Source organism: Microcebus murinus, chromosome 6 (assembly GCF_040939455.1).
Source record: "Microcebus murinus isolate Inina chromosome 6, M.murinus_Inina_mat1.0, whole genome shotgun sequence".
Taxonomy (NCBI): Eukaryota; Metazoa; Chordata; class Mammalia; order Primates; family Cheirogaleidae; genus Microcebus; species Microcebus murinus.
The window spans coordinates 12,036,232-12,062,811 of record NC_134109.1 but is presented as its reverse complement, the minus strand read 5'-3'; the positions used below and the strand labels follow the sequence as shown (position 1 = coordinate 12,062,811).

At 58.5% G+C, this 26,580-nt stretch overlaps 1 protein-coding gene across 2 annotated transcripts in view; it reads right to left on the bottom strand.

Moving 5' to 3' along the window:
• Positions 1 to 624: 624 nt before the first annotated feature.
• The window catches only part of ITPK1 (inositol-tetrakisphosphate 1-kinase), a 164,222-nt gene continuing 138,266 nt past the window's right edge, over positions 625 to 26,580 (bottom strand). Inside the window, exons 6-12 of one of the 2 annotated variants that reach the window (XM_012738580.3) lie at positions 21,171 to 21,269; positions 20,721 to 20,761; positions 16,583 to 16,748; positions 12,378 to 12,503; positions 11,066 to 11,133; positions 6,399 to 6,561; positions 625 to 2,342 (exon numbers count right to left, since the gene is read on the bottom strand). In XM_012738580.3, the coding sequence (XP_012594034.1) occupies positions 1,999 to 2,342; positions 6,399 to 6,561; positions 11,066 to 11,133; positions 12,378 to 12,503; positions 16,583 to 16,748; positions 20,721 to 20,761; positions 21,171 to 21,269 (1,007 nt within the window). In that variant the 3' untranslated portion in view covers positions 625 to 1,998. The remainder of the gene's footprint in view (positions 2,343 to 6,398; positions 6,562 to 11,065; positions 11,134 to 12,377; positions 12,504 to 16,582; positions 16,749 to 20,720; positions 20,762 to 21,170; positions 21,270 to 26,580) is intronic. The other variant, XM_012738582.3, reaches the window with a different exon arrangement.

The window sequence follows — 26,580 nt, the reverse complement described above, 5'->3', positions numbered from 1 at the left end:
GGGGCATGCGGAGCGGTCGCTCACCCTGGCTGCCGAGGCCGGCTCTGGGGGTGGCAGTCGCCTCACCTCTGTTCACAGCCCCCCTCTGCCCCATGCCCCCGTCGGTGGTGGATGGTGCCCGCAGCCTGGACGGGCCCTGGGCGCCGGCTGCTGCTCCACCGCCTCGTGGCTCCCAGGCCTTCAGGGGGCAAAAGCCCACCCCCAGTCCCCACTCCCGGAAATGTAAGTCCCCGCACGTCAACAGCAGGCGGCCCTGGCGAGGTACACACCAGACAGGAACACGACACGGCCGGGAGTCACGCCGCACACCCCAGCAGTCTGAGGCAATTCGGGAGTGGCATTTTATTTTTAAAAGGTAAAGCTGTTTTATTAAACATCTTTTAGGGACTGGGAGAAAGACATAACAAACTCGAGCGACACTCTGTAAACACGTGTGTGAAATGCAGTTTGATTCAGTAGTTTATTTGGAGACGAAGCAGTGCGAGAGGCCGGCCGCGCTCTCCCGCTCCCTGGCCGGGCTCGAACTGGGAAAGGCGGCGCAGACATCAGTCGGGGCTCAACACTCGAATCCTGTAAACGTGGTTGGTCGTCTGCCCCCCCTCCCCCCCCCCCCCCCCCCCCCCCCCCGTTTCCAAAAGAGCTGGGCAGGTCTGACGGCCCGTCCGCACCGGGCCCAGCCCTCTTTTCTCAAAGGGGGCGCCCCACGGCCCGCTCGGCCAGGCGGCAGCCTCTCTGGGGCACCGCTCTCCCTCCGGTGTCCTGTCTCACCGGACGCCACAGGACAGCCCAGAAGCTGTTTCTTTTTCAAAGTGAACTGGTAGTTTAAGACTCAAAACCATGCTCAGGGCACCTATGCACCGCACCCAGCGTCCCCATCTGCTCCCCATGGAGGAGGCTGCTGGGCCGCCCAGAACCCGGGGTCAGATGGGGGGAGCCGGGGCTTTGCTGCCATGGCGACGGGACAGCCCACAGTGTGGGAGGGGCAGCCCCCTGGTACCTGGCTGGCTCAGTGCTCGGGGCCTGCTGGGTGGGGGGACGGGCCAGTGTGAACAGGAGTGAACTGTACGGGTGGCCTCCCCTGCCAGGAAAGAGGCCCCCAATCCCTCCAGCGCCAAGCAGAGGCTCCGTGCCCGTCCTCACTGGATGACCTCGTGGAGAAGCGGGGCGCAGCCAGGGTCAGAGCACTTCAGGGTTCCCGGGGCCCAAATGCCCACCAGCGACCAGGAGACGAAGGCCCGAAGACTCTCGGAATGATTTGCCCCAAGTCACAGCACAAATCCTTGGCACAGGTGTGGAATCGGCCCAGGCCCCACGCAGGCCGCCTCCTTTCTGGGGTCAGGGGTGAGGAAGCGCAGGGCCGGGGCAGGAGGCCCCGTGCAGGGTGCGCTGGGGCGTGAAGAGCGGCAACAGCCAGGCCCCCGCCCACGGGAAGCCCCTTTCCCGTCACAGCAGGTGCAGCACGGCCGGCCCAGCCCCCCAGGGGCTCTCGGGAGGGAGGACGGGTGGGCGAGCTGCACACCTGGCGGGGTGGGGCTCACAGAGCAGGAGACCAGCTGAGGGACACAAGGAAGGGGCGGGTCTGGGTGCGGGAGTCCTGGGGGTACTGCTCACTCGCGCTCCTCAGCCACAACAGCCTGGCCAGGCCCCTCCAGGGTCCCCAGCGGCCACGGAGACCGACAGACATGGCTGCGCACACACGCTGGCACGGCAACCACACGCACACGGGAACACCGCACACCCAGACCTAGTGTTGAGAACACGAGCGTGTAAACGCAGTGGGGAGACCTGAGCTGCAGGAATCGGGCGGGACGCTCCTTCTCTGCAAGGCTGGACCACGTGTTGTTCTTCTCCATCTTCCCCCACCCCTCGTTTAGATCATGACATCAGAAAATCAGGTTAAAAATTAAGAAAAAGAATCAGATCGTTGGGAACTCTTAGTAGCAGCTGCTTGCCCGGCGGGTGTGCCCCGCGCCGCCCCTCTGGGTCCCGGCTCCGCGGCTACTGGGAGGAGGCCTTGGTGGCCAGGGAGGCCGCGCAGTGCTGCTGGAAGCTGGGCGACATGCCCGCCGTGCAGCCGAGTCTCTGGTGCGGCAGCTTGGCGGTGCCCCCCGCGTCGGCCTCGGCCTTCCAAGGCGCCTCCTCGCCCGCCATGCTGCCGCAGCAGCCGGGGCTGGCGCTGCACGTCCGCTCGCCGGCCAGGCCGCCCGCCGGCTCGACCAGGGCCTTGCTGTGCCTCGGTGGGGCCACGTCCCCTGCGGCTGCCGTGGCTGCGCTCTGGCCCTGCAGGATGGTTGCGATGTGGTTCAGGAGGTCTGTGAAGAACTCGCTCACGCCCTCGTAGCCTGGTGGGAGAGACAGACAGCACGGGGCGTTACGGGCCGCTACGGGGTGTCGTGGGCAGGAGGAAGCGGAAGCAGTGGGCTCCCGCGAGGGTCGCTCTCAGGATCCCATTCACACGGCACACGAGGGCTCGGTGGACAGGCGGGCTGTGGGATGCCACACGGCCTGCACTCACAACTGCGCACACGTGGCCCCAAGGGCTGGTCCCTCACCTTTGGCTGCCCCCAGCAGCACCCAGTGACCCTAACCCTCTCAGACACGGCCCCATCGTCCCTCCCACCCACCGAGGTAAGAGCCAGTACTCGGGTGGGGGACACTGGCATGCTGGAGTAGCAGTGCCAAGCCCGCTCCACATGCTCTGAATAATAGACACCCTGGACTCCATATGACCCAGCCAAGCCTGGCCCCGGCTGAGTCCTGGAGACGGCATCCATCCTGAGCCTCTGCCCCGGGTCTGCAAACCGAGGAAGACACCACCACTCGGACAGAGGAAGACACCGCCGCTCGGACAGAGGAAGACACCGCCGCTCGGACAGAGGAAGACACCGCCGCTCGGACAGAGGAAGACACCGCCGCTCGGACAGAGGAAGTCACCACCACTCGGACAGAGGATGACACCACCGCTGGGACAGAGGCTGTGGAAGCCACCACTGGGAGGGCTGGGACTTGGGCATTGCCTGCTCCACCAGCAGCTGCTTGCCCCTCTCGCCCCCAATACCTGCAGGGAGGCCGCCTGTGCCCCACGCTAAGGTTCAAGGTCCTGGGGCAGAGGCGCTGGGCACCACCCACAGGGCCAAGGCCTGCGACAAGGCCCCACTGTTACCGGAACACAGGGCCCCTGACCAGGGTGTTGGCCGTGGGGCCTGCCAGGGGGAATGCTCCCCAGCAGACACAAATGGCGGCAGAATCCTTGGGAGCTCGCCAGCAGGTGGCCGGGATGCAGCGTGAGGCTTTGCTGACGCCCAGCAAACTGCTCCAAAAGAGACTCGACACAGGGTGAGTGCCCCCACCTGCCTGAGCCAACGTGGGGGGTCGGGAGGTTACTGCAACCTTGCACCTCCCATGTGATGACGTTCACAGCCAGCAGAGGAAGTGGGGGTGGGAACGCAGGGCAGACGTGGCACCCTTCCTCGCCTACGGAAAAGCCCTGCAGGGCGTGCCCGGGGCGAGGCTGGCGGGTCCATCCACACCCTCAGCCATTTGGCAAACAGCTGCTGTGGTTTCAGGGAGCCCAAGTCCGAGCGGGGTGCCCACAGTGAGAATAAAGATGGCTACACGAGATGGCACGTGTGCCTCCCTGTGATCACACCACAGTCCCCCGCTTGGTCTTCACGGCTCCGTCCCCGTCTCACAGACGGCATGGCTGCCGAGTGTCACAAAGCTCCCGCGTGGCAGTGCTAGACCTGAACCAGGCCCCATGGGCCTGTCTGTGCCTTGACTACCACCTAGCGCCAGGTGCCCCTTTGTAGGACGGCGGCCCTGGGGTGGGGGTGGAAGGTAGGGCAGAGCCCGGCCTGAGCCCCGGGGCCCACGGGCGCAGCCACCAGGTGCCTGGGGAGACGTGGCAGGGGAGGTGCTGCGCTCCACCCCGTCAGCGCCAGGGAGGAGGAAGCCATTCCTAAGCAACCACCCTGCCGCGTCCCCAGACACGGCCCGAGGCCCCAGCGGGGCGTGTGCTTTCTGGGGGGTGTGGAGGCCGCCACCACTGCACGGCCAGGGGAAGGCTGGTGTCCGTCGGCCTGGGGCAGCAGATTGAGGAATGAACTAGCAGGGCAGGGGCCTCCTCTGAGCCAGGACTGTGCAAACACCACCTCCTGTCTACGGGGTGGGAGTTTGTTCCCACTATGCAGAAGTGAACACTGAGGCTGCAAAATGAGGTGGCTTGTGCCATCACAGACAGTAAAGAATTGGAGCCTGCAGCTGGTGCTGAGGGTCGGGGCCCCACTCTGCTCTGTGTGACCCTGGACAGGGCACTGGACTCCCAGCCTCACATCCTCATCGGTGAGCAGAGGTTCACCAGCAGCCCTTCCCACACCACTGTTGTGAGGACAACACCCGCCAGCAGCGGCAGCTCAGCCCTCGGAGCAGGCCTGGCTCACAGAGGCGGCCCCAACACTTGTGCTGCTATTCCCAGAGTGCAGGTGCTGCTGCACACCTGTGGCCCCGAGGCGGCCTCCTATGGGACCAGCAAGAGGACCAGGCCCAGCCCTCTGCTTGGCCCCGACAGTGCTGTAACCAAGGCTGGCAAACCAAGCTGCCTCCCAGACGCGTCTCCTCCCTGCATGGGCCGGCCGACACACACGCCCCGGGCCTCCCCTCGCAGCATCGGCCTCACCAGCACCCCTGGGCTCAGCCTGAGCCCCCTGGATGCCCGGCCCCATTTGGGTGGCCCTTCTCTTGGCTTCCCTGGAAGAAGCCTCCCCATCCTCCTCCGCACCCCAGATCACCCTCGGGCCCTGCTCCACATAGGTGTTTGTGTCGGGAGGGAACAGCCCTGCTCAGGGACTAAGCTTCCCCCCTCCCATGTGACCCTCCAGCCTGCTGCCACTGCCACCCTTTCACTGTGCCACCCCCACGTGGTTTAGGGCCCCAGGTTCGTTGTTCTGACGGTTCTCAATGCTCCTTGCTCCCCTGCGCCCCCATTCCCACACCACACATGGAACCCCACCTCCGGCTGAACCCACAGCTCCCTCCATGCTACACCTGGGGACTGGAGAAAAATAGATGACTGTCCCACAGGTCTGGCCTGTCCATGGACGCAGACCTCACCTCGCCCAGGGTGGGACCCAGCGTCCTCAGCTGGTCACAGGAGGTCCCTCTGTGCCGCCACCCTCCTGCCCCCCAGCTGCACCCACTATAGCCACAGAGCCCCATAGCCCGGGAGCCACCACTCCATCCCCAGCAAGGGCCCCTCCCCTTCCCGCTGGGCCCGGCTCCAGTGTCACTGCCTCTTGCAGGAGCCCCTGGTAACCCATTTTATTCTCTGGCTCCTCCCAACTAGGGCCAGAGCTCTCCAAGGGCAGGGCCTGGGCAGCCGAGCTCACGCTCAGCCCTTGAATGAACAGCAGAAGGAGCCAGTGGGCTCTGCGTCATCGGCTGTGAGGCGTGGTGACTACACTGCCTTGAACACTCTCTGAGGAGCGGAGGGGACACGTGTGTCACGCACCCAGCCTCTGCGTGGGGCCTGTGAGCTGCACATGCCCCCAAGCAGTCCCCACCTGCCAGGTGCAGTCTCTGGTACTCAGTCAAGGTTGGAATCAAGAACAAAAGGGAGGAAGATGCCTCTCGGGGCGCAGACGGCCGTGGAACGAGCGCTGGAGCTCTGTTCTGGGCACGTGTGATGCGGGGCCGGCCCTGGCCTCCACGCTGCTGTGGGAGGTGACCCGCTGTCGAGACCCCATGTCTCGGGTGCAGCACTCGGGCTGGTGAGCAGCGGCTGCAGACGCCACCACTGTCGCCTGACAGACCCGCGTCAGGGCTTATGGTGCCGTCTCCCGCTGCTGAGATCTGGCTCTGTGCCAGCGGGTTCCTGGGGCCCCGGCAGGGAGCAGGAATCAGGTGCCACTGCATGGGGACCCCTCCCAAGCCTGTCCCCAGCACAACCACTCAGCGCAGTGGAAGGAGGCCGTGCCTGCGGGTCTCTGGCTCTGCCACCAACGCACTGTGGGGCCTAGGACAGCTTCTTCCTCTCTGGGGGCCTCAGTTTCCCTACATGTCAACTTGGGAAGGGGGGTCGTATTCCCTTCAAGGTCCTTCTAGTTCCTTAAACCCGAAAAGGCCAAAGGGATGGAGAGTTTGGCCAACAAAGGCTGATGCCGGTGATGGCGCAGGGGTGAGAGAAGAGGCGGAAGAATGTGTATGTCGCAGGCCCTCTCACGCCCTGCGAGCTCGCCGGGCTGGACGCACGGACATCCTGGCTCCCTGCCACAGCCCGCGACCACAGCTCACACGTGCGGGTGGGGCCCGGCAGGGCTGCACTCGCCCCAGACCCCACGGGAGGGATGCAGCTGGCTTTCAGGAGGCCCGGCTGCCGTCACCGGGGACACTGGTCTCCTCACCTGGAAAGGCGTTGATGTCGATGACGGCGTGCTGCCCCGTCTGGTTGTTGATGATGATGTCGATGCCGAAGAGCGACACGCCCAGCGCCTGCCGAAGGGCCCGCGAGAGCTCCCGGATGACCTCGTCGCTCGGCCGCTCGAACACGCCCTCGATCTTGTCCAGCTGCCGACAGACAGGGAGGTCAGGCTGTGGGCAGAGGCGGCTCAGGCGACACCGCACACAGACCCCGCCACGAGGCCCGGCGTCCTCCCGGCCAGGCGGCAGGACAGACAGGTTGGTCCTGCCGCAGGAAGCTCTGCCCGAGGCGCTAGGAGTGCGACGCGATCTCCCCCCAGGCCCCCTGGAAGGCCAGTGTCGCGTCAGCGCCTCTGACACAGGGACTGAGACTCAGGGAGGTTGGCGGCTGCTCCAGGGTCACACGGCTCAAAAGCACAGGGCTAGATTTAGACTCCTACTTTTCAGCCTCTAAGACCCAGCCCTCTCAGCAGGGAGGAAGGACTCGGGGAGTCTGTTGCGGCCCCGGCAGACAGCACTGGAGCCGGACCTTGCAGGCAGGAGGGTCTGGGCCGTGGTCAGGGTGGGAGAAGGGAGAGCCCAGCAGAGGCAAAGGTGGGAGGCAGAAGCTGCAGGAGACAAGTGGGAGAGGCTGGGGTGCAGGGTCAGGGCAGAGGGGTGTTCTGATAAGCACCTCACTTGCCCAGCATTGCAGAGAGCCTCGGGGCATGGGGTCAAGGGCTCTGGGCCAGACACGCCATCTTCCTCCCCAACAAGTGGCCAACTATGGTGTCTCCAAACTAACTCACATCCCACGAAACATTGGTTTCCCCAAAGAGGCTGCTCCGCTGCTCCCGCCTGACCCCTGGGATCCAAGTTCAGTTTTCCGCAAAGCTTCCAAAGGGCTGATGGGCTGTCCCAGCCCGCAGTTCTCCCACCCACTCAGCCCTGGACTCCCCGCACCCTGCTCAATTCCTGCTCTAGTCACCACTGGCCTGGAACTGGCACACACATCTTCACATGCTCAGGCTTAGCCCCCAGCCAGGGCCGGAGAGGAAGTGGAAGGAATTGCACTGGGAAGGATTCCGGAGTTAGGGAGATGTGGATTCAAATCCTGCAGCGACTTCCTAGCTCCATAAACTCAGGGAAAAGCACTCAGCCTCTGTGTTTCAGTCTGCTCATCTGTAAAATGGGACCAACAAGCCTCCACCCCAGGTTGTTGACATGGTGGGCAAGCACAGGCCTGGCCAGGAGGAGGGGCTGCAGCTGGACTCTACGGCAGGGACTGTGCCGTGTCATCTTCAAGTCAGCGCCCACACAGTAGGTGCTCGATAAATACCGGAGTTCTGGGGCTGTGGGCGTAGGGGCCAAAGGGGAGGAGGGGTGGAGAGAGGTGACTGGTCCGTGGAAGGTCAGAGTGAAGCTGGGTCAAAAAATTAAACAAAAATTGCCATTTCACCTGGCAATCCCAGTCCTAGGTCCACACCCGTGAGATGTAAACACGACTCAGACACATGCTTGCCCCCCACGTTCACCGCAGCTCTGTCTGTTCACGGAAGCCAATCGGTGAGAACGACGACTGCCCATCAAGACAGATGGATAAACAAGTTGTGGTCTATCCACACAACGGAATATCGCTCAGCCTTGGGAAGGAATGAAATTCTGCATATGCTACAATGTGGGTGAGCTTTGAACACATCATGCCGAGCGAAGGAACCCAGACACGAAAGGCCACGCACTGCATGATTCCATTCACATGAAACATCCAGAATAGGTATGGCCAAAGAGACAGAACCCAGCTCAGGGGGTGCCGGGGGCTGGGGCAATGGGAATGCCACAGGCACGGGGTTTTCTTCCAGGTGATGAAATGTCTTGGAACTAGACAGAAGTGGTGGCTGGAAAACACCGCGCGTGTTCTGAATACCACTGAACCGTCCACTTTAGGATGGTCAATTTTATGTATGTGAATTCCACCTCAACTTAAAAAAGTGAAGCTGGGTCAGGAGGGCTGGGGACCCCCCTGCACACAAACAGAGGGGGACCACCAGGAACCTCCAGACAGGTGCTGAGCAGGGACACACGCCCGGGCACCAGCTCAGCAGAGTGGGCGGGGCCCTCTGGCCCACACCCCTGATGTCTCGCTGGGGGGAACGCTTTCTAATCAGCACAGGTGGCCCGGCCGCTGTAGGCACTGCCCACTTAGGGTAGACAGGCATTGTCCTGTCCGCACTGCGTGCCCCAGGCCACACTGTAACCCTTCTGGGCCTTATTTTCTCACCCCAATAAACGGGGCAATAAAAATACCTCTGCGGCGAGATTCTGGTGAGGACTAAGGAGCTGACGCCCGGGGTTCACCGCGCAGGGTGTGGCAGCAGGACGGCTCGCTGCCCGTCACAGCATCTCATGACACGCTGTTCGTAAAGGCACTCTCAGCTCCGCTAAGGAATCTCGCAAACCCTCCTGAAGCCGCTTGATTATCTCAAACCAAACAGCCACCCTAGGACAAGACAAAGGCTTGAACATCCTGCCGGTGGATCCTACACACATGCTGGGACGATGTCCTAGGAAACCAGGAGGCGACGGCGGCTGGGAAGGTGCTCAAGTGGACCCTGAGCGCCTTCGCCTCTGGGCACTGCTGACACCAAGTGCCACCGCACACCGGGCATACTGGTGGCATGTTTCGCCCAGGAACTCACCGAATCCCACGGACGCCCTCTGGGGCAGGATGAGGAAACCGAGGCTCAGAGAGGTGACGTGAGCAGCCTTAGCTTGGTGGGACCCCAGGCATCCTGCCAGAGTCCCTGCTCTCGCTCAATACCCTATGCTGGCTTCCTAAGAGTAAACGGTGTTCGGGGCCTGTGAGTTGGGGCGGGGCTGGGTCCACCCTTGGGGTGTCTGGCTCGGGAGCGAGGGCGGCATCAAGGTCACAGCAGGGGGCCGGCACAGGGCGCCCAGGAAGGCCAAGTTGGGGACTGGAGGAGCCCCAATGGGCAGAAGGTGAGTGGATGAGTAAGAAGCGTGTTCCCGTACCTGGGAACAGAGCTGGCTGTGTCAGGCCACCCGGCCTGCGGGCGGGACGAGTGGAAAAGGCGTTTCCCTTTTCTGTTTTTAACAGTTGTCAGTCCTGGCAGATTCCTGATTAGCAGCCGTGTGCCAAGGGGAAGGAGGAGATAACTGCAGCCCTTAGAGGTGGAGGGCAGAGCCTTGCAGAGTCTCTAGGCCACCCCCTTCCCATTTTATAGATGGGGAAACTGAGGCCAAGCAGTCAACAGGAGATAATCCAAGAGAGTGACTTCCGGGCGGCTCACTCTGTTCACGGCCCTCACAGTGTCCTGCTGGCACCGGTGAGCAGGCCCACTGCTGGCACCCCACGCTGTGCGAGGGGTGTGATTGCCGACCCCTCCGCCACGGCGGCTGGGCAAGGCCCTGAGAACCCTGCAGGGAAGAAGCCCCGAAGAGTCTGAAGCTTAGGAGGAAACCTCTTCGTGCACAGAACACCCACGTACACCTCACGGGGTGCACAGCCAGGCATGGGGAGGTTCCGTTTGAAATCGGTTGTTCCAGAGTTCTCCTGACTTGCTCCTGAGGGGCATCCATCGACACCTTGGGGCCGGTGGTGTTCCCTCCAGGTCCCTGTCCATGCCTGTGCTCTGCCCGACCCTCAGCACACAGCTGGCCCCTCAGCGGCACCAGGACACGGGCAACAGGGACGGGCCGCCTGGCCTGGGCAGCAGCACGAGGCGAGCGTGGGCCTCGACGAGGGGCTCAGAGGGCTGAGGCTGGGCGAGGGGACTGCTGTGGCTGTGGCTCTGGCTGGCGAGGCCGCCCAGGACAGGGAGGAGGACACAGCGAAGCCTCCCGGAAGAGCCAGAATGGACACAAGCTTGGGAGCAGCAGTCCTGGCAGGGGGCTCCAAGTCCAGGGAAGTGGCTGCAGAGGCCGTCAGCTCGCCTGGGGAAATGGCAGAGGGTGGCCCTAAGGCCACTTCTAACTGTCTGCTTTAGAGACAGTTGCTCGGGAATCACCGGTGAGGTAAGAAGTCCTACATTCCTGCACGATCCAGCTTTAGAATCAGACGGATCTGGGATCAAATGCCAGCTCTGCCCCTACATGAAAGCCTGTGAACCTAGAGAAGGCAGTGAACCTCTCTGAGCACCGGTCTCCTAATTAGCCTCCACTGCGAGGCCTGGCTACAACGCCACGCCACACGTGGTGATGCTCACCGAACACCGGCGAGGTGCCCACCACCCACGCCCAGGCCGCAGCAGCACAGGCAGGCTTGTAAGAGGCCTGCTGGGCTCACGTGGACAAGGACAGACAAAGGAGGGCTGAGGTGGTGCTGCCTCCAGCCCTCTGTTAAAATCAGGGGAAAGGCAGACCAGAAAGCAGCTCTCACAGCCCTCACGGGGCGAGGGTTTCCTCCTGCTGGCAGAGGGGTCAGAACACTTTCCGTGCAGGGTAACTAGTGGCCTCTGATGGCCACAGCACCAGGCCTGAAGCAACCAGAGGAAGGGGGCCTCTGGCACCTCCCTGGGCGCCTGGCAGGGGGAAAAGTCTTTCCTGCAACTCCAGGCTGGAGAGCTCGGCCAGCAACCCCAGGGGCGACAGCACCCCCATGCCTAGGCCAGGTGCCGGCAGCCCCAGGCCAGGCTGCCACGGTGCAGAGACGTACCTCGGTCAGGACCGACGACGACTCCGGCTTAGACACGTTGTGGCTGTTAAAGAAGATGGACTCACGATCTGAAAGGCAAAGACAGGAAGGAGCCAGAGTTAGACTTCCAGGCAGGGAACGCGACTCCACCACCTGACACCAGGGGGCAGCACCAGCCCAGGCAGCCTCTGGCTCAGCATCCATTGGCAGAGCCCGGCTCCAGCAAGCTGAGCACCCCACCCCGAGGATGGACGTGTGGCCGGGCAGGGCCTCGGTTGCACTTTTTCCTGCCACATAAAAATGACCAACTTAATGCACTTACCTCTGCTACCATCTTGCATTCTCTCACCCGAGGCCCTGTTCCCAAAGTGAGTCACGGATACTCACCAAATAGGATCCTGGGAGACAGGGGCAGTGAGAACACTGCACCCCCAAACAGCACAGGCCCCAGGTCAAGCGGTCTGGTCAATGCCACTGAGTCCCACGTTCCAAGCCCCTCCCAGCCCGAGGAACTCTCACATGCGACAAGACACATGGACAGGCTGCCACCCGCACGTGAGCACTTAAAATACACACGATTCAGCTGTTTCTCAACGATTTAGGGAAAAAATAGGAAATCAGAACATGGGCTTCCATAGAATACATCCCAGAAAGCATACAGATAATTTCTGTGTGGTTCTGGAAGCTGGCACAGACTCCTAAAATACCGGCAGCCCCCACTCCACACTTCCCGGCTCCAGACTGCCTCCCACCTGCGGGGGCACCTGGCGCGGCAGACCCATCCCAGGAGCACTGAAAGTGTAAGCAGATGGTGCATTCGCTCATCCCAGGGCGGAAATCTCCTTGGGGAGTAGACCAAGGTCGCCCTGGGGAGATGGAAGGTTGGCTGGTAGGTTGGTCGGTCGGTAAGCTGGTCGGTCAGTCAGAAACATTTCTCGGGCATTTGGAAGGGCTTGAGTACACAACTGCAAGAACTGCAAACCATAGGCCTCGGGCTGAGTCCCGGTAAAGGCTGTCTGTCACCACACCATGACCTCCCCGAGAATGGCCCGGGAATGTCCTGGGCTGCCAGCCCCCAGCAGCCTGAGTCCTTGCAAGGCAGATGTTGTTGTTCCACCCCCAGGACACGGTATTCATCCCTCAGACCCAGGGATACAATGACAAGGAAGAAAGGCACTGGCAGAGGGTCACTGTGCCAGGGGCCAGGCCAAGAGGGCACCTGTTCTGGCTGCCAACTGCCCCCCACCAAGCTCCAGGACTCTACAGCGCTGCAATGATCATGCACGAGGAGGTGATTTGGGTGGAAGCCAAGCAGGCAGGCGCTGAGGTGTACCTGGCATCCTTCCCGCTAGCGGGGCACAGAGGCCCCTGGCCGCCCCGGTGTGCCCGACAGTCCTCCCTCTGCTCCGACCAGAGCCAGTCCAGACGGGGGGCATGAGAGACGGTCCTGGGGAGGAGCCTGGGAAAATAAACACCCTGCAGGACTTGTGCGAAAGCAGCCTCACTGAGCTCTACCCCCAGGTGCCAATGGCTAAGGAGAGTGAGCCTTTGGGCGTGCAGAGCCCCAAGGGCCAGGGGCCAGAGCAGGGCTCGAGCAGCTGAGATGGTGTTCTGGCCTTCAGCAGGCACTGCCACATTCTCCTCCTGCAGCTTGGCCTGGCCCAGCCCCACAAGCTCACCCATACCCCTGGGGGTCCCCAAGGGCAATAGTAGGGGCAGAGCAGGCCTAGTGGGTAAGGAAGGGCCACCAAGAGCAGGTGGACACAGCAGAGTCCAGGGAGGCTGGGAAGTCTGCAGGAGCTGCAAGGAGAACACATGGGTGCTGGGCTGGTACCAGGAGGGGACAGAGCTGGGCACTCAGAGGGGCTGGCCAGTGTTCACTGAACCGGACACAGCATGCCACCCACAGCTTCCCCTGGTGAGATGAGAAGTCTGGGCCATCTCAAAGGGGACTCTTTCTCCTTGGGGATTCCGACCTGGGAAGCCCAGCCACGGGACTATTCAGCAAGGCACTGGGGGACTCCCCAGGCTCCGCTCCTCTCCACGTGCAGCTGAGCAGGGGTGGGGGTGGGGGATGGGAGCAGTCTCCAGCCACTGCCTGTCACCCAGGAGACGACAGGAAGCTGAGATGGGCAAGAAGGGAGAGAGCCCCAGTGCCCAGCTCCACGACGACACCCGGCTCCCTCTAACAGACAGGGCCGGCGCTGCTCCCTGAGCTCGGTATGAGGCCCTTGTTCACAGGAGCACCCTGGATGTGGGGGGGCCCCATACAGTCTGTTCCCAAGAAACATACGACACCGGTGGAGAACCACCACCAACTTTCTGCAAAGGAGGGAGGAGGGCAAAGAAAGGAGTAATGTGTGTTTTTTATTCTCACCTTACAGATGAGAAAAACCGGTTTAAAAGAATACACGATTAGATTAGCCCCCAAATATCTCAGCGACTCAGCAGTGCGGCCACAAGCTAGGGACACAGTATCTTCGACCTCTGAAGACAGAGGCTTAATCTCCCGCCGTCTCGGGAGGAGCATGGGGGGGGAGTATGTCCCAGTGCTGCAGATGGTTTCCCAAGTCTCTTTCCAGTTCCATCAAATGTCACCTCCGCAGAGGGGCCACTGTGGCTGCCCTTTCCATGCGGCTCCCCTTACCCAGCGGTGTCCCGGGACCCACTCCATTTCCCCTCATCTCAGGCCACAACTGACCCTTTTACTATTTCTGCCCTCGTGTGCTGTTTCTCCCACTAGAACATAAGCTCACAAAGGCAGGGAGCTGGGCCGCCTACCCAGTACCTGATGGGGCCCCGAGTACCTCACACAGGTGGGGCACATGGCAGGTTCGATAAATGCCGCATCACTGAATCGTACGAGGATCCAGAGTAGAGATGAGCAAACTGCAGCCTGCAGGCCTGGCCACCTGCTCTCATAAATAGAGCTTTGCTGGAACTCAGCCACGCCCATCATTTACATACCATCTACAAAGCAGCATGAAATACGTGTGACGAGCAGGAAATATCTACCGTCTGGCCTTTTGCAGAAAAGTTCGCTGACCCTGCTCTAATATGCCAAGAGGCATCACTATTCTATGCACCCCCACGGGAGAAAGGCCCAGGCTGGAGAGAGGGACAGAAGACACCTGCACAGACCTGGGCTGGAAGAAAAGCAAACCCACCATACTCCCCAGGAACGTGAACCTCGGGCAGACAACACAGTGTTCCTGGTGGCCGTGCAAGCCAAAGCAACTCCTTCCATGACAACTGGACTGCAGTCCCAGCCAAAGCATCTGCAAGATGCCACCGGCTATAAGACACACCTGGTTATAGAGATGGTCACACATGGAAAGCAAAAGTGTACCTGAGAAGCAAAGACAATGGCAGCTGTGGAGTGGAGACCTGTGTCGTTGGCTCCATCCAAGGTCTGGAAAAACCCCATTTGAGGGGTCCCCACCCCCCTGAGCAGCAAGAATCAGGAAGCTGGGGTGGGGGCTGGGAAGAGGCCAGAGTTCCAGACCCCCTGCTCAATTGGGCCAGCTTAAAGGGTTGCTGTCACATTATCTTCTCATGCAGAAAGAAACACGTGTGTAAAACACACAGAACCCATGCCAGTCCCCTGGCACAGTGCCCGGGAGGGGACACAGAATCAGCTTCGGGGTCGGAGGGACAGACACACTGAAAGTCGCTCAGTTCACGTGGATGTAACATTTCTGCTTTTTAGCTGTGTTTTCCTCCTGTTTGGGCCTGGTCTGCGTTGACAGGGACCTGGTGACCTAGAAACAGCTGCGGGAGGTGACATTCCTGCACTCAGGAGGTGACACTCAGGAGAGGAGTCCCCACCCTCACAGATGCGGGTTGCGAGCCTGCGCTCTGCGCTACGGCCCCCAGCGCCAGGGCGGAAACTGGGCCCGCATCTGGCAACCAGCAGGAAAAAGAGACAAAACAAAGACCAGCCACACCGTGTGCGGATAAGAAACGAGAAATTTCTGGGAGGGAGGGAAGGAGGGAGGTGATATAAGCTACAACTACTCTTAATATTTTCCATAGATTTAAAGCATGTATATATTTTTTTTAATCAGGAAAATAATAAAAAGGATTTTTAAAGAGTTGTCAGCCTCTTCTGGCCCCCAGTTCGGAAGAATGGCCCTTGGTGGTCTACGGTTATGGGCAAAAAGACATCTCCAGACATTTGCCCACCACCCCCACCACCAGATCATTCCAGCATCCCGGTGGGCGGGGGCTGGGCCCAGTGTTAGGATGGGGATGCCCCGAACCCTGAAAACGCAGCCTCGAGTCTGGGAGGCCCAGCACCACCCCGGAAGGCCGTCTGCCCTGGGAAGGGACGTGAAAGTGCACGTGTTTCCCGAGTGCCCACTCTGTGTGGTGTCATCCACGGGAAGAACAGCTGAGAGGGGAAGACGGAACAGCTGAATGGCACTCAAGAGCTGCTGCGTAAACAAGCCGTGGGGTGAGGGCGGTGGCAGGCAGCGCTGGGGGGGCACGTCAAGAAGACACGCCTGCCTGCTCAGAGGGAAGGAAGCAGCCCGGGTATCTGAGCGCTTCCGGGGACAGCGGCTTCCCTTGCGGAGAGAAACACACAACGTGTTCAGACAGACCACACCGGGACAACAAATGTCCTCCAAGGACTCACCCTGGAAAGCTGTGCTCAGTCCAAAGACACTGACACTGGCCAAAGGCCTTAGAAATGCCTCAGAAGCCACTAGAACATTTCTGGAGCAGCCCACAGCCAGCAAACCCTTTAACTTAGTGTCAGTTTTCGGAATGGCCCAGGCCGGGTGATGAGGTGAGTGGCTAGCTAAAGGAAGGCCCCTTGGTGCGGTGGGGTCTCACGGGCACCAGGGACAGCACCGTGCACAGGACAACACTGCATGACGCCGAGGGACGCTGAGACCACCACCCACTGATTCAGAACACCCCCAGTGGTGAGGTCCTCACCCTGTGGGGGGCTGCAGCACACTGGGGGGGGGCTGCATCCACCCTTGACCTGCCCCAGGTCCCCAGCTAGGATGTCCTCGTGACCAGCAGCTGCCACTTCTAATGGGGCGCTGATTCACCTCGGTAATTCACCTGAGCTTGGTCCCGGGTTCCCCACTTGGAAAATACAGACACGCAGCAAAGACAAGAGAAAGTGGTCAAGTCTGGCCCCTCCCTCCCGCCCTCCCACCCTGAAGGGCCAATCAACACTCTGCCATTCCAGCACATTCCTTCTGAGCCTGGTTATTGTGTAGGTCCCCAGGAAGTGTCTTGGGAATAAAGAAACTTCCAGACGCTTCCTGGAGCCTATGGTGTTCAGACGGGTGGAGCCCCTACAGCAACCTGGGGGAACAGGGAGTTTTCGCTGGCTGCCCGGACCCCTTTGTCTGTAATGCCCGCCGTACACGGGTCTTAACCTTCAGACCATCCCTCCACCCCTCCAGAAGCAGCACAGGCTGGTGGGGGAAGTGCGGAAGGACAGACAGCCGGTGCCACGTCCCAGCTGCGCCCCTGGGCCTGGCACAGCCCGAGATGGCACAAGGAGTAGGCAGTTACCTGACGTGCCCGCGGAGAAGTTCTTGAGCGAGGGCCTCTGGACCACGGTGTAGGACTCGCCGACCACAAACACCTTGTACAGCACGGCGTTGTGGTTGATGAAATTCTGGACCACGCAGGGGGGCTGGATGGCGCTCAGGCCCTCCTGGTTGAACACAATGGCCATCTGGGGAGACAGGGGCCACAGGCTCCGTCAGAGTCTACCACCCCCGTGCCAGGGCCCCTCCACCAAGGCCCATCCGGGACCTGCGGCATGAGGGCTCCCCCAGGGGACTCTCAGGCAGGGTGAGTGGAGTGGGACTTGGTAAGAACACCTGGGGATCAGCTCACTTCTGCTGCAGGGCTTTGGAAATCCTGCATCCATTGTGCCTGCCATGTAGGGTTGAGCTGGCGGCGCCCTGCACAACTCCTGAGAGCACAATTCACACTGTGGTCCAGGGAACGGAGCCCCTGGGTTGAGTGCTACTCAATCCTACGCCATCCCAGGGATCCTCCAAAAAGATCCAAGAGGGGCAGGCAGGAGCCAGATGGCTATAGATCAGGAGTCAGAGGCCTTGGGACAGAGCCTGTGTACCAACAAGGGCTGCCTGTCACTGAGCAGTCATGGCAAGCCAGGCCCTGTTCTAAGTACTTAATGTAAGTTACCTGGTTATCATCCTCACAATGCACCTGAGGTGGCATATCGCCACCCCTATTTTACAGATGAGGAAGCTGAGGCCCTGAGGAGTTCAGTGACTGGCTGGAGCGCAAGAGCCAGAGGGAGTCGGGCGTGCCCAGCACCCAGCCTTGCCCTCACATGCTGGGCCTCCTGACACTCCACAGACAGGAGTATGTCTGTGCTCCCAGCCACTGGCTCATCTGGGGACAAAGGTCCCCGATAGGAGCATCCAGCAGGGGGGCTGAGGCAGGGAGGGAAGAGGGCAGCTGCAGAAAACCCCTCTGCCTCGCCGAGGGCAGGGCTGCCTGGAGCCTGCTCTGAGGACGCCGGGACAGAGGGCTTGGCCCACAGCCCACGCGATCCAGCTGCCAGCGCCAGCGTCATGGCTAATCCCTCAGCCTACAGGGCCCCAGGAAGGAGCCACCAGATGCCCAGGGCTGCTGAGCAGGAATAATAGGGCCTGGACAGCTGGTCGCCTGCACCGGCTGCCACCCCTCATGTCAACTGTCACGGAGCACCAACCCTACGTGCCTGGTGCTCAGCCGGGCAGGACAGAAGTAGGAAATGGGCCACACGGGGAAAACAAAAAGTGCACGTGTATGCTTGGGGGCAGGGAGATGGAATGGGGAGTGAATGTCTCTCCTTAGCCTTCTGATAAGAATGAAAGAACCACACGCAGAAAACAGGAAAGAACAGGCAGCTCAGAGTCAGGCAGGGAGGGGTTCAAGCCCCCACACCGGCACCCACTCTGCTCACACTCCATTTTCCTCGTCTGTAAAACAGCAGCCATCACCACCATGGGGTGGCTCTGGGGTGCCTTGAGCTTTTGGCCAGGTAGTTTAAAAAAGAGAGAGAGAGACATCCTACTGTGGGGCAGAGTACACGGTATGCATGCACTGGCTCCAAAACGAAATAGAAGCCCAAACAGTTCTGTGGACATAAAATGAAAACAGAGTGGTTTGGCAGAACCGGTCCTGGTTTTGGCTGAGTTACGGGCTGGAGGTGCAGAGGCAGGGCTGGGCAGGCTGGGACTCAGGACCCAATCAGGGACACCCACTTTCCTACTTAAGGCCAGTCACGTGCCCAGTGTCATTCCCTGCCCTGGCTGCCCTCAACGCCGCTGCACATCCCTGAAGTCTGTGGAAACCCGGCCCCAGCCCACCCGCCCTGTGCAGGGTGGCCACAGCAGAGGGAGTGTTCCCCTCTGATGCCGAGGGGCTCCCAGTGCACACAGGAGTCTCCAGTGCTCAGGACGGTGCTACAAACTTCCCTGGCTGTGGACCGGGACAGCAGCTGGTGGAGGATGCAGGCATAGGGGGCACCCGTGTGTCTGTCTGGGAGCCAGAGAGCTGGAATGAGGGTGCTGACCCCACACTTGAGGGCTGAGACTCCCCAAGGCCCACAAGGGGCTTCCGGAGAGGAGTTCACCTGGACACAGAGCTGCCGCCCCTCTGCAGGCGCCCGGCAGGCTGCAGAGCAGCTGGCTCCCTGACAGCTCATCGAACAGTTCCCTTGGGCCAGGCCCCGCTGCAGCCATGCATCACCCCCTCGTCCTTCACGGCAGCTGTTTAATCCCCAGTCACAGGGTGGGGGAGGCGCTCTGGGGGGCTCAGTGACTTGCCTGAAGTCGCACAAATGGCAACACACAGCACCAGAATTGCCCCCAGTTCTTAACATAGAAGCAGTTCCATCTCCCCAGGCCAACCCGTTCTGACTTAGGCGGGTCTAATCACACCAGTGGCTACGTTCACACTTCCAGCCTGAAATGCTCAAGGAACTGACAGGCACAGGAACCACTGGGGGTGAAAAGGGCCAGTGGCAGGTGCAGGGGCGGGTGAGGGGGGCATGGCTGCTGGGAGGATGCTGCTCTCCAGCCTTCCTGCTCCCTCCCTAGCCTGACCCCGAAGCACAGCATGGAGGGCGCCGCCCCTGCCTGGAGCCCAGGCCCGCCGTGGACGTGGACGGGGCAGGCCAGCGCCCGGGAAGACTCCAGAAGGACTCCTGACCTCGGGGACAGCTTGCTCTGCGACAGACGATGCCTTCCACCGCTGTCTCCACATTCCTTCCCACGGGCAGGGCCGGCCCCCATCACAGCGTGTCCCGGGCTAGACTGACACTGTCTGTTTATAGACGTTTCCCCATGATACACGCCAGGGATAAAGGGCACTACATAAATCTAAAGGTCACTGCCGACGGGGCTTCCATTTTTAGTCGCAAGCTCCCGGGGAGCACGTGTGACGGTGGGGCTGCCCAGGGACAGGCTTTGCCCACAGGGCCCACTTGGGTCAACGGCTCCTGCCCAGAGACCCTCACGCGTGCCCAATGGGGGGCCCAGGCTGGGCTGTGCCCGGGGGCTGAGGACAAGGTCCCAGGTGGCTCCTGAGGGTGGCAAGGGCGACAGAGCCCCAGGGAAGCCCCTGCATGGCCGTCTGCGCCTCTGAAGGTGCTCACATGCTCACTCTACCGCATCTCACTGGCACTGGCTCTCTGGGGACTCTCTGTCCCCGACCGGGGCAGACTCGGATCTCATGCACCCGTGCCCCTGGCCCCCGACACAGTGAATAAAAGAACGAATGAGCGGGTGGGTGAACCAAGCACACCCGGGTGCTGCTCCCCTTCCCTCCCCAACCTAAACTCAGCAGCGCCGGCAGGTCCTTGCGGGCAGTGACAGAATCCTCTCAGAGCGGACAGCCCAGCCAGTGCCTGCCACGAAACAGGCCCTCAGGGAGTTGACGATGCTGACAGGCCAAAGGACAAAAAGCCAGGGACAGACTGAACGGGGGTGTGACGCACATGGGCTCTGCTATGGGTGGAATGTGTCCCCCAACTTTCATATGTTGAAGCCTAAGCCTCAGGGTGGTGACTCTGGAGGTGGGGCCTGTGGGAGGTGATGAGGGTTAGATGAGGGCTCAAGGGTGGGGCCCTCGTGATGGGATCAGTGCCCTTATGAGAAGACACCAGAGCTCGCTCTTGCTTTCTGCCCTTGCATACAGTAGGCGCACATAAAAGGAAGAGGCGGTGTGAGGACACAGAGAGAAGGTGGCCGTCTGCAAGCCAGCATGGGGGCCCTCGCCAGACACTGACCCTGCCGGCACCTTGATCTGAGACTTCCAGCCTCCAGAACTCTGAGAAAATAAATGTCTGCCGTTTGAGCCACCCAGCATAGGGTATTTTGTTATGGCTGCCAGAGCTAAGGCTCCAAAGGGGACAGGTGGCCCCCAGCACATCCTCCCAGCCTTGGGGGCAGGACAGGCACTGGGGCGAGGGTGCCGACAGTGCACAAACCCACGGCACTTCTACCCGATCCCTGTGGAGCCCGGGGAGAGGAGGGAGGGAGCTGCCCACCACGGAGCCCGGACCACGCAGGACCGGGGGAGCAGCTGCAGTGTGGAATTCTGCGCACAGGTCGGCAGGGCCCAGGGAGCGTGATGAGCTCAAAGAATTGGGGGGATGGGGGGAGTCAAGTCATCTTCCACTCACCTCGTGAGAGTTGGTGCCATGAGCCACTCTGGTTTTGCAAACTATGGGTGGGGAAGAGAAAAGCAGAGAGCAATTAGTGAGGCCATTCACCCACAAGATCTGTCCTGGCAAACACGGGCACTTGGCACTTGCAGAAAGGAACTCCTAAAACTCCCGTGGCGATCGCAAGACGGGGCAGGTGGGAGCTGCTGAGACACACTGGCCCTGGATGAGTAGGGTCTGCGCTCGCTCGGGGCCATGCAGACGGACGCCCTAGGCCAGGTGGGGAGAGCGCCTGAGCCCCCCCCAACCCACTCCCCTGGCAGGGATGGAGGTGAGACACAGGCCATGCCCTGCGTGGCAGCTGAGGCCCTCACCCATCCTTGGGGGAGTTTAAACTCCGAGAGGACCGCACCCCTCCCCACCCGCTCCCAGGCCCAGCGGAGGCTGGGGCGCGGGCGCCGTACGTACTGAACGGGAAGGCCAGGCCGTTCTTCTCCAGCAGCTGCATGGTGTCGTCCCCGCACAGGCTCGTGAGCTCCATGAAGGGCGGTGAGCAGATCCTGTCGTCTAGGGCAGAGGGGAGCCTGTCAGTACAGTCCTGGGCAGCCACAATCTGGGACACCCCCCCCCCAGGACAGCCCCTGCCTCCGTGTGTGTGTGGATGACAACGGCAGCATGTCCTTTAATGACAGTTTCTAACGACACTTCTGTAATTACAAAATATAACTGTAAAATACAAAGAGCACAGAAGAGTAAAAAATATACATATTCTCAGATATTCTAATGACTACATCCTTAGCCTTTATCTTGGGCATATATACATTTACACACAGAGTGCTTTATGACAGAATACGGTTTTGCAACCTGAATTTTAACTTAATAAACTGTGACCAGTTTTCTAGCCCAATGAAGACTCGTTTCACATACGACAAAGTGGCTTGAGGATCATCGCAGGAACAACACAGCTTTCAGCGCGTGCCTAGCACTGTGCTGAGGGCTTTTCGGGTGTCGTTTTGCAAAATAACCCCCTAAGGAGGGACGGAAAGACCCTGCCTGTGGTGACTCGACTATTCCCTCACCCGGACATGGACCCGGCCCGCACCTTCTCACGACTTAATGTGCTGGAGAGGACCTCGTGGAGATCCCTGACGGCCTGGGCTCCTGTCCCTCCAGCAGCCCCAGTCGGCCCAGGCCCACCCTCGCCTGGCCAACACCGCCTGGCCCTGCACGGCCGAGTCCCCAGGCTCAGGTGGGTGCTGCTCTCTCCAGGAGCCCACCCAGAGGGCTCTGATAACAGGTCTGATTTTCTCAAAGGCTCTAGAAGCCAAGATGCTCTTTCACTGTGATGTCCTGGTGTCAGGCACCAAGCTGGGGGAAACAGATTTTTGTGGGATAACAAAAGCATTCTGGATCTCTTACGGGCCTGTTATTATTGCTTCTTGTCGCAGGCCCCTGCCCCGATAAGACCATGAGCTCCCCAGGAGCTGGGACCACCCCGTACTGCTGGGCACAGGGGCTGGAAGGCTGAGCATTAGTGGGGTGGGGATGGTCTGCCACCCACAAACTTGGAAACCAAACCAATAGTAAACAAGCAAGGCAGACTGTCCCAAGAGCCTCTAGGGGGTCAGCACATTAAACCGAGGCAGGATGCAGCTTAATTTATCTCATAAAAACCAATGACCGATGCCAAGAATGACACGGGGCATATTAAAAGTGTTTTCATCTCCCTCCTCACCCTCATTCCCCCCACACCTTGTATGCCAGGCAAAGTCCAAACCCCAAACAGGTACAAAATTTGGGGTGGGGGTTGCCGAGTTTCTTTGGGGCCAAGGGGTGGGTGGCCTAGAGCCAGGGTTTGCTGAACCCCTGGCTGATGGTGTTGCAGGCCCTCTGCACAGAGCTGTCGTTCGATCCTCAATGTGGCCTAGGAGCGTGTGGCATAGGGTGTCCAGAACAGAGGCCACCCAACAATCCGCAAAGAACAGGGCTGAGCTGGCAGCCCAGGAGAGAAGTCAGGAAAATCGGGGTGGGGAGAGGCAGATCCTGGTGCTCAGCTGTAACCCGCTACCCAAGCAAGGCCCCACTACTGTGCCTGACCCAGAGGCAGCGCCTGGGCAGGAATGCTGGTGAGGGGCTGGCGGGCCCCTCCCCACCATCAGGGAGGGAGCACTCTGTGCCAGAGGCTTGTTGCTGACAACACACAACCCTGTAGCCCTGCCCCAGAGATGTGACTCTCAGACACCTGAAGAATCTGGAGGATTCTGCAGTGGGAGGTCTTAAGACAGGTGCTCATGTGGCCTGGGGCCCACCCTTGGCCTATTCCCCACCCCAACACACAGGAAGAATCAGATGCTGCTAGAGTCTAACAGGCCATCTCCTGTAAGAGCTTCCAGACTCCCCAGCCAGAGTTTTACAGCAGGTGAATCAGCCTGGCTATCAGATTTCAATGTCCGCCCCAACCATCCCTCTCCACCCCGGCCCACTGAAAATTTCACATAATGTCACTGATAATGGCCAACATCTCAATGAACTGCACCTGCTCCATCCCAGACACTGTTCCACACAGTTACACAGTAACTCATCTACCCTCACAAGAGCCCCACCAGGAAGCACTACTGTCACCCCTATTTTATAGATGAGGAAACTGGGGCACGGAGGTGACACTCCCTCTGTAGAGTTACAGTGAGCCAGTGGTGCAGCCAGGGGCTCTCACCTGGGCAGTTTGACTCCCAAGCTCCTACTGCTGCTCATGGCCTCCCTAGCAGAAAAAGTACCCACTGAGATCTCAGCTCAAGGGTGCCTGACAGCATGCTCCTCTGCTCTGGGGCAAACCTCAGAATAATAACAACAGGCGTCCTCAAACTATGGCCCTCGGGCCACGTGTGGGTGTTTTTGCCTGTTTGTTTTTTTACTTCAAAATAAGATATGTGCCGTGTGCACAGGAATTTGTTCATAGTTTTTTTTAAACTATAGTCCGGCCCTCTAACGGTCTGAGGGACAGTGAACTGGCCCCCTGTTTAAAAAGTTTGAGGACCCCTGAATAACAGCATCTACATGCAGATATCAATCAAGGTAAGACACCATGTTAATGAATAAAGCTGTGTTCCCCAGCCCCTGGGCCTCGGACCAGTGCTGGCCTGTTAGGGACCGGGCTGCACAGCAGGAGGTGAGCAGTGGGTGAGCGAGGGAAGCTGCACCTGTATTCACAGCCACTCCCCATCGCTCGCATCACCGCCTGAGCTCCGCCTCCTGTCAGATCAGCAGGGGCATTGGATGCTCCCAGGAGCGTGAGCCCTGCTGTAAACTGCGCATGCAGGGATCCAGGCTGCCTGCTCCTTAGGAGGATCTAACGTCTGATGATCTGAGGTGGAGCTGAGGCTGATGCTAGCGCTGGGGAGCGGCTGCCAATACAGATCATCAGCAGCAGAGAGGTTTGACTGCACAATAAATGTAATGCACTTGAATATTCCAAAACATCACCCCCCCACCCCGATCTGTGGAAAAATTGCCTTCATGAAACCAGTCCCTGGGGACAACAATTGGGGACCACTGGAATACAGGACATGATCATCTCAACAGACGCAGAAAAAGCAGCTGACAAAAGGTAACATCCTTTCACGGTAAAAACACTGAACAAACTAGGAATAGAAGGGAATGTCCTCACCCTGACGAAGGGCAGCCACGCAACCCACACTCACAGACAGCACCGCACTCGCCAGCGAGACAGACACCTCCCTCAGATCAGGAACCAGATGCGGACGTCAGTTCTCACCACTTCTAGTTAGCACTGTGCTGGAGGTTCTAGCCAAGGCCATTAGGTAAGAAAAATGAAATGAAAAGCATCCAGATTGGAAAAGAAGAAGTAAAACTATCTCTATTTGTAAACATGATTTTATATATAGAAAATCCCAAGGAATCCACACACAAAACAACCCAGAAACTATGAGTGCTAATAAGTGAGTTCAGCAAGGCTGTAGGATACAAGATCAATATATGAAAAGCAACTCTCTCTATATATATATATATACTTCAGCAATGAACAATGCAACTGTGAAATTAAGAAAATACCATTTACAAAACCATCAAAAAGGATAAAATACTTAGGAATAAATTTAACAAATAAGTACATGACTTAAATGCTGAAAACTACAAAATGTCATTAAAAGAGATTAAAGATGACTTCAATACATGGAAAGACACATTATGTTCATAAATAGATTTGATTTATTTTTTAAGAGATAGGGTCTTGCTCTGTCACCCCAGGCTGGAGTGTAGTAGTGTGATCATAGCTCATTGTAACCTCATACTCCTAGGCTCAAGTGATCCTTCTGCTTCAACCTCCCAAGTAGTTAGGACTACAAGTGTATACCATCATGCCTGGCTAACTTTTTTATTTTTTATAGAGACAGGGTCTCCCTATGTTGCCCAGGCTGGTCTTAAACTCCTTGCCTCAAGTGATCCTCCTGTCTTGGTCTCCCAAGGTGCTGGGATTGCAGGCTTGAGCCACTGTGCCTGGCCTCGGAGATTTGATATTGTTTAGCTGGCAATACTCCCAAATTGATCAACACAATACCCAAAGTTCTAGCTTTCCTTCTGTCACTATTGACAAGCTGATCCTAAAATGCACATGAAAATGGAAGGTACCCAAAATAGCAAAAGCATCTTGAAAAAGAAGAACAAAGTTGGAGGGCTCGCATTTCCTGATTTCTAAAACTTACTACAAATCTACAGTAATTGAGACAATGTGGTGTTGGCATAAGGATGGACATAAAGATCAGGGGAACAGAATTAAAAATTCAGAATTAAACCCAAACATCTATAATTTAAATGATTTTCTACGAGGGTTCCAAGACCAAGACAATTCAAGGGAGAAAAGAATATTCTTTTGAACAAATGGTGGCAGGACAACTGGATATTTACATGCAAAAGAATGAAGATGGAACCCTACCTCACCTCATATACAAAATTAATTCAAAATTGATCATGATCTAATTATAAGAGCTAAAACTGCAAGACCCTTTCTAGAAGAAACATAGGTGTGAATCTTCATGACTTTGGATTAGGCAATGGCTTTTTAGGGCACTAAAAGGAAAAGCAACAAAAGTAAAAGTAGATTAAATTGGACATCATCAAAAATAACTTTTGTGCTTCAAAGGGTACTATAAAGAAAGTCAGTCTGGGAGCAGTGGCTCATGCCTGTAATCCTAGCACACTGGGAGGCCGAGGTAGACAGATCATTAGAGATCAGGAGTTGGAGATCAGCCTGAGTAAGAGTGAGACCCCATCTCTACTAAAAATAGAAGGAAATTAATTGGCCAGCTAAAAATATATATAAAAAAATTAGCCAGGCATGGTGGCACATGCCTGTAGTCCCAGCTACTCAGGAGGTTGAGACAAGAGGATTGCTTGAGCCCAGGAGTTTGAGGTTGCTGTGAGCTAGGCTGATGTCACGGCACTCTAGCCCAGGTAATAGAGTGAGACTCTGTCTCAAAAGAAAAAAAAAAGAAAGTGAAAAGACAACCCATAGAGCAGGGAGAAATATTTGCAAGTCGTATATCTGACATGGGTCTAGTATCTAAAACATATAAAGAACTACTAATAATCAAACAATAAAAAAGATACATAATTCGATTTAAAAAATGGGCAAAGGATCCAGATAGTTCTCAAAATGAGACATACAAATGACCAATAAGCACGTGAAAAGATGCTCAACGTCATCAGCCATCAGGGAAATACAGTCTAAGCCACAGGGACATCCCACCATACACCTGCTAGGACAACTATAATAAAAAAGACAGACGATAACAAGTGTTATTGACCATGTGGAAAAATTCGAACCCTCATACGATGCTGGTGGGCATGTAAGATGGCGCAGCTG